The sequence below is a fragment of the Rhagoletis zephyria genome, unplaced genomic scaffold (genome assembly GCF_001687245.7).
Source record: "Rhagoletis zephyria isolate East Lansing unplaced genomic scaffold, Rhagoletis_zephyria_1.1 Rzeph_scaffold_01744, whole genome shotgun sequence".
Taxonomy (NCBI): domain Eukaryota; kingdom Metazoa; phylum Arthropoda; class Insecta; order Diptera; family Tephritidae; genus Rhagoletis; species Rhagoletis zephyria.
This window is the reverse complement of record NW_016158828.1, coordinates 12,202-28,181: the sequence shown is the minus strand read 5'-3', so window position 1 is coordinate 28,181 and position 15,980 is coordinate 12,202. Positions and strand designations below refer to the sequence as shown.

General features: G+C 39.8%; 1 protein-coding gene across 1 annotated transcript in view; it reads left to right on the top strand.

Moving 5' to 3' along the window:
• The window catches only part of LOC108365006 (serine-rich adhesin for platelets-like), a gene marked incomplete at its 3' end in the record, with an annotated part of 20,317 nt that extends 8,615 nt beyond the window's left edge, over positions 1 to 11,702 (top strand). The window contains exons 2-5 of the mRNA XM_017618900.1: positions 1,518 to 2,200; positions 4,478 to 4,610; positions 7,445 to 7,605; positions 9,930 to 11,702. Coding sequence (XP_017474389.1) covers positions 1,544 to 2,200; positions 4,478 to 4,610; positions 7,445 to 7,605; positions 9,930 to 11,702 — 2,724 coding nt within the window. The remainder of the gene's footprint in view (positions 1 to 1,517; positions 2,201 to 4,477; positions 4,611 to 7,444; positions 7,606 to 9,929) is intronic.
• Positions 11,703 to 15,980: the final 4,278 nt, after the last annotated feature.

Genomic DNA, 15,980 nt, shown 5'->3' with positions numbered 1-15,980 from the left:
CGAACCGAACACTGATTTTGGTAATAAAATTCAATGATTTGCAAGCGTTGCTCGTTAGTAAGTCTATTCATGATGAAATGTCAAAGCATACTGAGCATCTTTCTCTTTGACACCATGTCTGAAATCCCACGTGATCTGTCAAATACTAATGCATGAAAATCCTAACCTCAAAAAAATCACCCGTTACTTCATATCTTAAATCCTCAATGGAATCCATATTAAGATAACCAGGGTTTGACGAGGAATTGCTCCATGCTGCACTCCGGCGAAGAACTTCATGTAGTTAGCCGCAGCCAAGTTCTGTCAAAAAAACATCTCCCACAGTCGACCTCAAACTTCGCCTCCATGAGCTGGACTTCTACAGGTTGATACATATTCGGCCATGCATTTCCGTGTGGGTCAACTCTTTTGATGATATTCATCTTGAAGTTCATGGATATGTTTAGAGATGCCAAGGATTTCAGTCATTTCAACTCCTTTACGAGCGTCTAATTAGACCTAACCTTTTTTCAGTTCAATGGTCTTTCGGAGGCTGATCGATGCTACTAACAAGTCTCGTTGATTTTATGAGAATAAGATGATAAGTTTGGTTTTCCATTTCTGGACTTCTGGACGCATAGCAGGCGTTAAAGCATTTTAATTACCTCATTTAATTTTAAATTAAAAGATAATTTCAAATAAATTGGGTATTCATTCAAAAGACGTTAGACGCAACCCTGTTAAAAAAAAAATTAAGTATTTGAGCCTTCTGAAATACAAGTCAATAAAAGTCGAATGAAAAGATACTCCTAAGATTTCATGTTTTACACATTGTGTGATGCTCGAATTTTACCTAGTTCGAAATAATTTAAGTAATTTAAAATACATCGCAATCAAATACTTTGTATAGAATATTTGCTTTCGAAGCACCCTGTTGATTTGTACTTGCAATTACACAACATCAATTACCTGCGTGCAGTTAATCCATAAACACACACACACACACACACATACATGCATATTTGTGTTACCGCAATTACTCAACCTGTGATTTACGCAGTGATGCGGCATACCGAATGATGGCACACATCTTGCAAGTGAAAGGCGGTTAATGCCAAGGCAGCTAAGCAACTTCAATGACAGCTTGACATTGATCGCCGGCATACTTGTGGTCGGCGATTTGAGGGACGTTAGCTAATTTGCTGTTACTTAGGTCAGGCACCAGTAAATAACTTCCATACACATTTGCATATGCAACAACATACATACGCACTGTCTTATTGAGGAGCCATGAATCAACAAAGCTTGCGCTATTTCTATGCAAATTACCAAAATTATAACCTTTGAAGGACTTTGTCCAAATTACATGCTGGCCTAAGCTCGTACACAAAAGCCAAAATAACTAGCTAATTGCACAATATATTCAAGCGGTTATAAGTGCATTACGCACTTGGACTTGCTGCATATCCACACACAGATTTGCCTACTAATTTCATCAGCCAATTCACTACATTTCCAATTACATCGTTATCTTGCAGGCGTTGCCGCTAACAACTTCCAAGCCATGACCGTTTCGGTTACGCAAACAACGCAAGGTGGTTCCACCATTACCTCCATCACCAAACCGTGCACCGCTTCCAGCTGTTACGCTTCCACTCGCTCGGCTGCCATGATGGCACTCGCTTTGGGCCATCGGCCGAGAAGTGCTGCAACGTCAGCAGCAGCAGCAGCAACAACAACAACGGCTGCTACAACTACTGGAAACACCAACAACACCAACAATAGCAACAACAAGAGCATCAACGCAAACTCTAACACCAACTCCGATTTTAGCCCACCACCACCAGTCGGTGTCACAAACAAATCACCGAATTCGGTGCAACGCAATGCCGGCAACAATACGGACAATACGCGTTACACCACCGTTGCAGCTGTGCATATGAATGGTGGCACTGGCGTTGGTGCTGGTTTTGGCAGTGGTGGCAGTGCTTCTAGCAGCTCGGACAATGACGGCTTCAACACCTCGTCATCTTCATCGGCCACTGCGTTGCGTCGCTTTTATTTCAAGAGTGGCCGTAAATCAAAAATGAACTCCACGGCTACCACTTCGATGACCAGTATACCGTTGAACGCCGTTTCTACGGCAGCTGCTGCATTTCACACGTCGATAAGTGGCGGACTGCCACCAACATCGGCTGCCGGCACTGCTGCAGTACCAAAGGTGAGTGGGAAAATGCTAATGCTCCCCAACAAACTCAAATTTACCCTTACAGATCACTATATGTAGTGTTTTCCTGACAGAACTATTTGTCATTAGGAAATCAGTAAATTAGCTGCTAACACATAAGAGATGTAAAAGACTATTAACCACTTTTTCCCAGCCAGACTTATTATGTTGCGGACAGATGGACCTAATATCAGCCCAGGCTTTCAGACTTTATGCTATAAAGACGTTTTCTCAGGCTGAGAGAGGTCGCAGCGCTATATACCCTGATACCCTAGGCAAGATTACTTCACTTCTAGTTTGTTCAGCTCAATGAACTATCCCTTATTCTTAGTGGGTTCAACTTATTGCACTATAGTTTACCTAATTGATAGTAAGAGCTGAGTTACAGAATAACAAAAATGTATTTTTTATAACACATGTAAACCGACTTATATGTTGAAGAATAATTTTTAGCACAGAATTTTCCTTTCATCAGCGCTAACTTCGGTTCCTCATCTTCGATATTCGCGAATATCAATCCAAGGCTGATAACGCACCCACCGAAAGAGCACACATTACCAGTGCTGTTGGTGTCCGACAGACTGAGGGTAAATTCACCCCCATGCTGCTGCGAGCTCATTCATTATTATGTTCTCCTTGACTAAATATATAGGGGCTGAATGATATCCCTCTCACATCGCATTGGAAAACGCAGAAGTCTACCTGATTTAAGCCGCAGCTGATTTATGAGAGAACCAAGCGAATCAGCATTGAGAAGGTTTAGTGAGGCTAATGGTCAGGTCGAGGCGAATGGTAAAATTTGGATTGCAATACCTGAGGCCTTCCTCAATATCCCCAGGCTCAGAGAACTTGACATGAAGTCAGACATGTATCCGTGGACGAAGGGGAAGACCTTTGGTAGCACAGCCAATCAATTTGAGGTGGCGCCGTTCGGTAATTTCACTACTTAGAAGTAATCATAATACTGACGAGATGGCACCACCCTTTCTGTCGCGTTCTAAAGCATTCGGGATCATGAAAATGGTCTGTGTAGTGATTTTTCTAAACACTTTCCAATTATCGGCTTTGAAAGATCCCCCCCAAGCAAACTTAGCCACTTGGTAGCCGGCTTTTGAGCTCGCGCCACTAACCATTAGTCTTTGTGCCAATTTAGCATCGCTGATCATGTTCTTTACCTACCCAGGCTTCCTCACGCTTCAGACAACTGTTCTGCATGCAGGCCAGCGTTGGCTCCAAGATGTTGTGAGCCATGCGGAGGGTAAAATAGCTCGCTGCTTGCGCCTAGTTGAAGGCTCCCGACTAGAGACTGTGCCAAGGAGCAAAAACGATGGTAACAGTGAACTTTGTTCGATACCTTTAAAGCCCATTTCCACAAAGGGCTTGTCTGCAGTTAAGATCTCAGATAAATAACGACGATTTTAACAAAAACATGATCGGAAAGGTTTATTTCGTAATTATTGCTTTTTTCGCTTGCCTTTACTTAATTTGAGCAATTTCCTACTTCGAGTTGCAATCAACTATTTCCAACAGGCATAAACTGCAGTTAAGGCTTGGTGGAAATTAACTATTGAGGCATTTATAAAGATCAATGATTCAAGTTAAAGAAGCGTTGCGGATCTCCACAGTTCCCGAGTCTCAACATAACTAGTATGTATGTCAGTGCTTCTAGCAACTAAAAAAAAACTAAAAAAATCGTAGAGCTAAATTTTACTTCAACCTACTAGCTAGAACCAAACGACGGTAGATAAACTCTATTCGTAGTGAAATTTTCGTGAAAATACTGTAGAACATTGTCAAGCTTGCAAAAAGCTCACTTTCTACTCACGGCTTACACATTTAAGTAAGATAAAAATCACCGTGAGGAAACGGATGGAGCCAGTCTGAAAACTGGCATCACAAGCTCGCATTAGATTCGCTTAAAGCATTTAACTACATCCTCAACGATGCCTAGGACAAATCTATGCCAGTCTAAGTGTGACACATAGCCGAAAATTAATTAAATTTAACTTTCACTTAAATTCCAACATTTTAGTGAAATGATTATAGGTTAAATGAAACCATGAATAATTCATACAAATTCCGAAAATTCGATTATCTAATGTTTGTTTTTTGCACATGTACCGCCCATCATTTATATCATTTATCAAAACCGGTCACATAATTCATTATCATTTATCAAAAATTGGGTAATATTAATGATTAAACTAAAAGCCCAGCAACACATTGCCGCTATCTATTTGCATCAGCAATAAACACTCTCTACTCTGCCAGGTTGTCATAATGGGTTCCTCATCAGCTTCCATAACCGATGCCAACATCAATACATCAACGGATTCAGCGTCGACGCTAGTGACAAGCATAACACATACAGACACATCAGAAGCATGCGATTCACTGGATTTGGGTAAGTAAACGCACACGCTATTGCCCAAATAAATAGATTAAGGGACAGACAGAAACAGCAACAACAACAACAACAACAGCACAAATAACGAAAACTCAATTATCAATGAATGGTTAATGACTAGATATTTATTGCTGGTAGACTGGTGACTGGAAGATAAAGAAATTATTAGCGACACGCGCTCGTACGAATAAATATTAGACAGTGTTTTGGTTAGAATAAATAAATAAAAAAAATAAGTGTTTTGCTCTGAGTTTAACGAATTCAAAAAGACAAATATAAACACACAGTTTATTAGCGCAGTTGCATGCAACAATTTTGTTTTTTTTTTTTTTTTTTTTTAAGTACATACCTGAGTGCTGCATAGCGGGCGTTTGACTCACTCGATGGAGAGCAGAATTCAATAAAGAATATTAAGCAAATATTTAATTGAGGCTTCTAGACATTTGGGGCGCGTGTGCTCCTCCAATCGCCTGCATGCAATTCAAATGGGTTTAGGTGATTGGCTGCGCACTTTTATTTGAACTTGTTGCTCGGCTAAACTTTTTTTTTTTTTGCTTTTTATTTTGCTGCTGCCACTTTTACTGCCGCCGCCGCCGGTCACTGTTCGAAAATTGCAAACGTGTTAGCTCGTAAAATGCTTGTTTGTTTTTGTTTGTGGCTCATAAATAAATTTGGAACGAAATTAAATGCTTGCATAGTAAATAAATAAGTAAGTAAATTAATTAATCATCGGTTCAATGTCGTACAGCAGGGCGTATGATTAATGCAAATTCGCTTAGCAAATTCATGTACCAACGCACACATACACATGTGCATAAATTGATAGGTGCGCATGCAGCAGAGTTATTGGAGCGTGATTTGCTTTAGTGTGCATTAACCATGGAAACAATGAAATTTGCCCAAAATTTGCTGACTGGAACAATAACAAAATTTAATAATACATAGCTGTAGTAAATTCGACTTGAGATAGGTGGCATATACATACATAGGTACATGTGTAGGCAAGGATATACCTACATTAGAACGCACCAAAAAATTAACGTTCTCCGAAAAGAGTTTTGCAAATAAATTTGTGTTTTTATTTTTGCCGAACGAAAGGATCACCTTTTAATATTTTTCATCATATCTTTGGCGGAAAAAGAGAAGAAAATTTTATTTTTGTACCAAACTTCAACTTCATTAACCTCAAGTACCCCGTTCTAGTACTTTACCACCAAACCCTAACGTACTACCCTAATTTCGGTAAATTAAGGCTCGCCGAAAATTTTCCAACTTTTTCTGAGGATGTACATATTTCGATTCGAAAGCAATTTCGGATTATTTTTTTCTTGTTACCGAACGTAGAGGATTGGCTTTTACATTTTTCGTTACATCTTCGGCATTTTCAGTGGGATCTTGAAGCATAATATATCGCTGGTCTTGTCTCGAATGTTACATTTTTTGTTCTATAGAGCATTGACCTTAAACCCCCCGTCTGAGTACTTACCAACCAGATCTCAGTTCCTACTATCCTAACGTAGCACCCTAATATCAGTAAATTAAAGCCCTACAAAAATCGTAAGTTTTTTTTTAAAGAATTATCTTGATTTTTGTCGCAGAACTATTTAATTTTATTTGCCAAATTTAGGGATCACCAAAAGATGCAAAAAGGCCAAAAATAAAATTTTTTTTTCGAAATGGGATGTTCGGCGAACTTACTTTTTTGTTTGCTTGTAAGATGGTACAGTTTAATAAATGTACATAAGTATACATATATTAGGGTGCATCACCTCCATACAAAAAAAAAAAATGGGTTCTGTTTTTCCAATGGAATTATACAATTTAATATATTTTAAGTCCTCTGCCAATATAGTATATCGGGAAAATATTTGAATACGATTTATGTGAACCATTTGAAAATACCTCCACAATTCAATTTTTTTTTATAATTAAAATTAGTTTTCCCGCAGATGATAGAAGATTTTAAGCCTAAAAGGCTGCACAAATAATTTTTTCAAAATTTTATCAACATAATTAAAATAATGCTATTTTTGGAGCTAAGTTCATATCGGTGTAGTACATGTAAAGCTTAATACTTTTATGAAATATTTTGGCGGTAGTCTTAAATATAATAGATTTTATAATTCCGTCGCAAAACCCTCAATTTATATGCGATGCACCCTAATATGCATAAATAATCACAAAGCACAGCCCAAAAGGCAAATAATTTCGGTTTGAATATTTCGTTTTTTTTTTGTTTTTTAAAACATTTCAAACGCCTCACTTAGCCAATTCAATTAGGAGAGTACAATGTAGCGCCACGTACATCAATTAAAATTCATTACTATGTAAACTTGGGCGCCTATGCGAAGGAAACGGATGTGTTTGCTAAAGAAAAGCTGAGTAGCCTCAAATAAAAGCACCCAAGCAGAAGACAAAAAAAAGCACCTGTTCATTACACTTTGTTTGACTTGATTGATTAATTGATTGATAGTTAAATGCTCTGCATCCGATACTTTGTTGTAGTCGTATAGCTATTGACTGACCCAACAAATGAAAGTGCTGATGAAAACAGATAAGCAAACCAAACTAAACAAAGTAAAGCCAGCAGCTCACTAGCAAATCTCTAATTCATGCATTGATTCCTTTAGTTTGCACTTCTTCTCCCACCCACTGACTTATTTAAATGCTAACGCTGTTGCTGCTTTCTAATTTCCATTTTACCCTTTGATTTTGAATAAGCAACCGCGCCGTACATATCGCTCACTTCCCCTTTTGCTATTTGCGTTATTTTTATTTGCACTCATTTTTTATTTATTTTCTTTTCTCTTCTCTTCTTTTTTTGCTTGCAGGCGATAATTCGGGCCAGAGCGAACCGTTGTTCAGTTCGCTGGAAGAACCGTTGCTGACCGCCATACAAATCGACTCCGAGCATGAAAATGGCACCGAACTGGAATTAACGAGTTGCAACATGTACAATCGACCGGATATGAGTGTGCAGGATAGCACTGAGGTGAGTGAGTGGGAGTACTTGAGAGATTGATTGAATGCCAGAGTGAATTCAAGAAAAAAAAAACGTTCGTATGCTTGGTAGTGTTATAGCCTTAGTAAAAATTGTATAAAGTAAACAAGAATAAAAATTTGCTGGATAAATGCACGGAGGAGTGAAAAAGCTACTTATGTTTCACGTATAATTTATTAGAGTATAACTCGGGATAAATTGGTGTGCCTTCCGAGAGTTAACCCCACACAAAACTTCAAGATCTTTTTGCCATCCCGAGCATCCAGAGCAGAAGGTTACGGCATGCAACACAGACGGCTTCTTTTCACTAGCATGGGGCAAGGTAACTCTGTTTTCAGGCCGAGGTTCAAGCCATAGAACTATGTATGTCTGAGGCAGCATATAGAAAGTGGGACAGCGCGGCGCACCTCGCACCTCAAAGCTGGTGTAGGACTGCCTTCAGCTATAATACTTAGCGCCCCCAGGTACGGGGTATAGGTCATATGGGTGCCGGGACACGGTGGAGTCATGGGCAAAGAAGTAGCAGATATTCTCGCCAGGAGAGGGCTGCACAGGTATTATAAGCCTAGGACCCTTTACTAGTCTGCCATGGAGCTCCTTCAGGCGCGAAACTGCTATATCTGGATGAAGAGCGAAACGCAAAATTACTGGACAAACATGGAAGGTAACATACAAGCCTGACCAGTGTAGGTTGTGCAACGCAGTACCGGAAACAGCAGAGCAAATTATTGCCACTGTGAAGCCCTCAGCAGGACCAGACTCCGCTTCCCAAGATCATCACACAACCTAATTTACATACAATCTAATTTACATTCAGCCGAATGACCTCTCGACGTTTCTTATCTATACGTGCATCAAAAAAGACTGTAGTGTCGCGGTAGCATAAAAAACTAATACTGCGAAATAAATTTATTTTGGTGCTTTCTATTTTAAAAATTTGAAAAAACTCCAGAAGAAACCCGTTAAGATCCATGATTCCTAGCCTTATAAGGCTTTTTTAATTATATTTTCCTGCAATGCCTCGAAAACTCGCCTGTGGTGTGAAGCAAGTTCTTATGTGTAATGTTAAAAGTATTCGCTTCTCTTACGCAACAGCCTAACTAATTAAGAAAATTCCGATTCATAGAAATTAGTAGGTAAGTTTATTTTTCACATGATCTTCAGAGGAAATCGGTTCAAACAATCTTAGTTTAGGCAATTCATCTAACAATCAGGTTTAGGCAGGCCATCCAACTGGACTCATTTTCACCCCCAGTTTACTCCAAATGCCACCAAATTTTTAAATTTGCCATAGGGTACTCGAAAAATAGAATTATTTCAATACGTTTTTGTAAAATCCTTCATATTTACTACTTCTTCAGCAAACTAAAAGACTTCTAAAATGTACGTACGTATTCATGTCGCTCCTGTTGTTGTTGTAGCATCTACTAAATCCCACACGGGTCGGCTTGTCCATCAAAGTTGTCCTCAGGCTCAGCTAAAGGTAGGCCCAGGAAGTGTTCAACTTCCACCGGGTCTGTCCATAGGGACAGGGCATTAGCTGGGTGGGGTTTCGGGGCCATGCGAAAAGGTGCCATGACATTCATTGTGCACATCTGCATTCACTCTGATCAGGTACGAGTTTAGCTCCCGAGGCAGACAAAGCTCTGTCCCATCTACGTCGGATGGTTGTGCTCCTAACAGGGCATTCACAAATCGGCAGTCGATGTAAGTCGACACCGAATCCCGACTCTGAATGCCGTTTCTGACCTATACATATTGCCGGACCCAGAGATTGTCTTATGAACCTCTGTTGAGCGTGTCGCTTCTCTTGAGAGTACTACTTCATTTAGGTTTTATAGCTGAAATTTAAGGACTCTAGTTGAATTTTCAAAAGAAGAGCAAAAACTTTGAGTTCATTTTGCAATAAATCACACATACTTTTCTTAGAATATATTGACGGATGAGTAGACGATCGACCTATCTTGGCAGCCGGTTCGAAAAGGCCCTAGATCATCTCAGATAATGTTTCAAGAACGCTTTATATCAGAATTCAGTTCCAAAACGCATATAGATTATTTTTAATATATTTTCAGTTGAGACAGAGCGTTCTCCAACCAAATTCTGAAGTAGGCATTCTTGGGCCGATCTTTGAGATAGGGCGTTTTTGAACCGTCTGCCGAGATGGATTGATCATACACTCAGCCGTCGATATGCGATGCGCCGTGTGTTCCGGTCGCATAAAAAGTACACATCTATATTTTTTTTTAACTATAAATCTGACACTTGAAATAATTCCCTATTACTTTTCTATGCTTCCATTTTTGACCACGCAGAGTCAGGAGTCATCGCTGTCCATTCTCACAATTGAGCCATCTTCAACCACACCGCTCCTTGCCTCGCATCGTCGTCAACAGAGCAACAAATGCGGCATGTCTGCTCCACCCGCCGCCAAACTAACAACCTCCAACAACGCAGAACGACTGCCGAGTACAGCACCAGCGCCTAGCAGTGGCACCAAACATTTTACTTTCGATCCGCCAACATCACCGAAGTCGGCGCGCACAACCGAAAAGTCACGCACACATTTTAACTTCAAGGAACAGCAGCAGCAGCCGCAGCTGCCACGCCGCGGCAGCAATTGGGAAGACCAACGCATGCACACAACCAATTTCATTGAGGAACGCAGTCCCACCGCCACGCGGCGGGATAACTCACCGAGCCGCAGCAAATATCGAGCTTATGCTGCACAACGGCATGCAGCCGCAGCCGCTGCGGCACAAGCTTACTATGAGCAGCACCACCTTGCCGACGACGAGGAATCTCTGGAAGGCACGCGCAGCAAAAAATCACGTTCGCGTGAAGCCAGCAGCAACACGCGCCAACGCTACCCACCTGGCAGCAATGGCGCTGCGACGACCAGTCCAAAGCGCGAGCAGCGTCGCTCGCCCTCCAGTTCAGCGCCACCCACCATGAAGGAGGCGCACTTCTTTGCCAGCGGTGTGATCAAAACCGCCAAGCAGCTGTCGCCTGCCTCGCAGCAGCGCAAGTATTCCTCCAGCTCTTCGTCGGGTGGCAGTGAGCGCGGACGTGACCGCACCAAAGATTCAACCATGTTCCCGTTTGATCGTGAGGCCATCGACTACGATCGCATACAACGCGAATGCTTCGCTGTCGATGAAAACTCAAGCTCAGCAACTACGACTAGCGACTCAGACGATGCAGAGCCCTGTTCGGTATATGAGCGCAAGATGTCCGTACACCACATTTCGCCCAGTAAAACAGGCGAAGCATTTCAGCAATACAAGCTGCTGGCACAGCACGAACAGGTGCAGCAGCCACTGGAGGCGCTGGTGGGTGGACCACCGTCACGCAAGAATTCGAAGCGCATCCGGCCCAGTTCCGTTATCCATGCGACAATACGCGAAATTCAGCCGTTTGTGCCGCAGACGGACGCATTCTATCCGCAGAAGGTCAAACAACAATCGCCCAGCGAGTATGCGGCGATCGGTGTAGGCGGCAGCGGCGGTGGGCTCGGCAGTAGACAGCATTCACCCAAATCCATTGGTGAGTTGAATAAGTTCGAGGAGTTCGCCTCGAAATTTGAGCAGATTCCACCTAAACTACAGCCACATGCCAAGACGACGGGTGGCAGTCCATCCGGCAGCAACAATAATGCAGCGTTGATTGGCAGCGCGCTGCAGGCGGCGGCGGTGTTGGCGACAAATGGTAGTGGCAACAACAACTGTGGCATGACAGTGGGCCCCGTGGCGCCAACTACGAGCCCAACCGGGTCACTGCGCGGCATGATATCGCCGCCGATGCCAAATCTACGTGTGGACTTTTTTGCCGAGTCACAAATGATGCATCCGCGGAAGCGATCGTCCAAAAAAAAATCGTCAACAGTCAAAGCTGGCCTTACCGACATAACGCATGACATTTTGGATGACAGCCAAAGGGGAGCTGGTGGTGGCGGCGTAAGCATGATGCTGCTAGCTGGAGCAGGCGGCGCTGGCGGTGGCGGTGGTGCTGGGCCCATCAACGTCACTTCGAACCCAATGGATGTGGCGGTGTGTGCGCCACCGCGTGCCACCATTGTCGTGCAACAAGTAAGTACAAGCGAAAATTTTCACAAATACCACGATTATTAACCGCTAGACTATCAGGTAGATACTACACACATATTCAAGTGTGGTGAGCATTTGCATTTGTATTGTAAAGATAATTTTTGTGTATCTTTCGATGAATTGAGTCAGTCATATATATATATTTTTTTTTTCAGAAAATAAATGGCTCGACGCTTTTATTTGTTATGAATGCGTTTCTTTTGTCCGAATTTTCCTCGGCATTTTCCTCTGTTCTGCTTTGAGTTTCACTCATTTACGCACTCAAAACAAACGTGTCCCGCTCAAGGCGCGAGTTTTCGTTTAGGCACATAAAAGCAGTGACTGCACTGATCGCCACATTCAGTTACGTACGATCAACGCAACGGTATACTTGAATATTTTGCTTGCGCAGAAAATTCAAAGCAAAAAGAGAAAATTTATTGGGCAGTGTGATTAAATTCAGTTTATTCGAAGACAAGTTTTATCTTTGAAGACAATTTTTTTTTTTGAAGATTTTCCCGAGTGATCTCTAAGAGACGTGTGTGACTTTAAACTGATAAAATTTAACGAAATTTTCTTTGCTTTCGCTTCCACTGTGTATTTGTTTAAATTTGGAGCATTTCGATGCCATGTAAAAAAGTGATTTACGATTGAATTCCCGATTTGCAAGAAACTTTTTGAAATTTAATTTTCTAACACAGTTTTTTGACTTTGAAGCGTGTGAAAACTTAAATATAAGCATACATGGTTTATTATAAAATTATTGACACTGAACTTGAACGATTTGATACACCAAAAATGGCGCCATTCTATAAGAAATTATGCAGAAGTCTTTCAAAGCGCTGCAAACAGGTATGTGCGATTATAAAAAAAAATACTATTTAATACAAATTTAAGATAAATATGTATAACGTGACATAAGATCTTAACTAAATAAATTAAGGTAAAATTTAGTACTTTAAGTATAGTGCTTTTTGATTTATTTTTTATATTACCTTTGTGTAAAAATTATGTTTGAAAATAATAGGAGAGAGACATTTATCCTCGGAAAGAAATGTTATTTTTCAATATTTTTTAATTGCGCTAAACTTTTTTAAAGTATGCATAAATTAGCACGAATCTCCTTGTATACAACCGAAGTAATTTTGTATACGTTTTTTATGAAAAAAATTGGATTTTTGAGCTAATACACATTTTTCCCATCAAATATCTGTATGAACTCAAAAGCCAAAGTTTTCTTTACTTCATATAATTAGCGGTAGGATTTAACCAAATTAAATTTTTTTTTTAAATTTTCATAATTTTCGTGAAAGTTTCGACTTATGGTGATTTGGAAACTCAGGAACTCCTATGATTTTTCAATGAAATTATGTTATGAGGACGAACTTTAAAAAAATGCACTTGAATAATTTTTAAATTTTGCTGTCAGCATACATACATAAGTGCATATCGTAAATATAAACCCCGAACAAAAATGGGGGCGGCATTCTTTTTTTATAAAATTTTATAAAAACCGAAAACTATCAGTATAATATGTCGGTATATGTGTGTGTCATATTTTGTGGGCTTGAAGCTTGAAGAAAAGCGATCTTTCACGCAGCCGTCCGATGCCAAATTAATTGTTATCGTAAGGATACTTAGGCAAGAACCTGCGGCAATTAAGCATTATTTTACATAATTCTTTAGTCCGTTCCTCACTGTAGGTCCGGTTGCTGAATATCGCTGAGAAAGGTTCGCATACCGCCCTTGAGGTTTTTATCTTAAAACTACCAGTTTCTTCCTCCTTAAAATTACTACCCGAAATGCTAGGAATAGTCTTCTAAAGCACAGTAAGAAGCCGGTGAGTTTGTTTCGGATTGACTTATTTGCAATTCTATATACCAGTAAACATTTTCAGGCGTTATCTTCGTGCGGTTACGTGTACAATGGTAAACTTTGCTGCAAAGGATTTGTTGCATCCATCGGGGCGCAAGCGTCTAAGTAGATAGATATTAGCTCGTTGGCCCTCTCGTTAGACTTTACAAGAGTCATAGGCAACCTTTCTACCACTACGTTGCAATATACAATGGACTCCCAGTAAAGGAGCCATCAACTTGAGCAGTATTAAAAAGGTTTATCTTATCTCTTTGCTGAGTGGATATATTTCCAGTATTAGCGCTAAAATTATCATCACAACTTTAATTTCTGCTTTTTTTAGCCCTCCATACTTTATTCATGTTATTTATGTTGTTTAGGAATATGAATATTCTTATGAGGTACTTAAAAGGCGACTTAGCGACTTAAGCGGCGGAATGTCTTAAAGTCATTAAACTCTTCAGCCGAAAACCTATTTTAGCCGTTGTTTACATTGAAAAATTTTACGACTTCAAAGCATAAAATGTTTATGACGTCTTGTAAATTTCCTAATTAAATACGTAATCGGTCTTAGGGAAAATTACTCCAAGACATTTCGGAAGAAGATCAATGAAATAACTAAAATCCAATTTTTTCTAAAAATGCACTGTTGGAAAAAAATAATAGGAATACGGCAAAAATTTGCGGCAAAATTTTTTCTACACTTTCTGATTCAAAAGTTTTAAATTTGGTGAAAATTTGTTGCACCAATCTAATTTTTGTACAAAGTTTGAAATGTGGATTTATTTATATGGTTTTTGTTATATTTACAAACTACTACACTCTTATAGAAAATTAATAAACATTAAAAAAAAAACACACAACTGGTCAAAATATTGCATCCCCATTTTTTCCAAAAGTGCACATCTGAAAAACAGCCCATTAAGTAGATAATATTTTCTATTTTTTGCCCCTTAAATATATTATAAAGTAGAAAGAGTACCAACTAATAATTGCAATTTTAACAGCACGTGGCTGCATTGCGTTAATTTTTATTTTTCAGTGTCTATCTTTTCATTTTTTTTTTTTTTTTTAAAGACTTCAACGATAATTGCTTTTCCATTTCCTTTGAAAATGAAACATAACACACTTTCTTTTCATTCTTCATCTTCTTCTTCATCTCTGAGAGGCAGTTTTGCTTAGGTCAATGTTCACGTGTCACTTTCATTTGTAAAGAAATTTCCAAATGAATTTCACAGTATCATACATTTTAACTCTTTGAATTGATAAAAGCAAAATTTCCAATGAATGGTGACGCTGTGGAAGAAACGAAATGATTGACAGCTGTCAAATTTCTGTCAATGCATGCAAACCGCAAACCGGTAATATGTATTTAGCAGCCAGCAGATGGTGAACAAAGCGAGTAACATGTCTTACAGTTATGAAGAAATTCGATGAATTTGAGATGGTTTACTTCCGCACGTGCTACGTATGTTGCGACAGCAGATTTGTAAATAAGTAGACATGTGTGTGATGGATATCACTTCTTCAGGTTTTTAACCGAAATGAGGAAATTTACCATTTGTTTATGCATTTAATTGCTGTTGATCAGCGGACTCTTCACTTTTGGATCTTTGACGTGTGCATGAGACAGATGTGCAATCGATGGCAAAATCCAAACACCGAACCAAGAATTTTGCCATGCGAGTATTTTAAGAAAGTCACTCACGATTCATGCATTGATGTTTATTTTGTTGTTTTGACAGCTTAAACATTCCCCAAATGTCGCTGAAGTGATCAATTTCAATGCAAATAAGGATACTTTTGGTTTTCGGTTTTTTGTGGAACTCTTCAAACTGAGCTTAGGCTGGGAATTAAGCCACACATAGACGACTTGGTCTCTAAGCATGCCAAATGGTATTCACTTCTTGTAAGTTCAAGTATACATCATCACATAGGATACCAAAGCTTTTAGCAGTGAATCTAAATCTACTTTTAAATTGTCGTCTAAGTTTTGGATTTTCAAAACCCCCAAGCATTTCTATCCATTTTTGGCAATGCAGAACTTTAGCATAGCTGGATCCTATCTACTCCGGGACTATCTATTTCACTGTACAAGTGGCCTTTGCGTGCAATTTGACCTGTCCAAAAGTCGGATTGGTTATCCAATAGATCTGCAGCCTTCTAATTGTGGTCAGTCTTGCGGCTGGCTTTCCTACTGCGAAGGGCGCTTTATGTAATTGTTTTACTTGATAGTCAACATACCTACGTACGAGCTTACTTTTACCGTTTTTTTTTTGTTTTTTGGAATAGCGTGACCTTTTTCATAGTACCACAACCTTATCGGGCGGCCATTTTCAATTTCTGTTAACAAATTCCAGTACCTTCTCCATTTGCCATTTTAGAACCGTGAGTGAACATAATTATCGCCATATCGCCCATTCTATG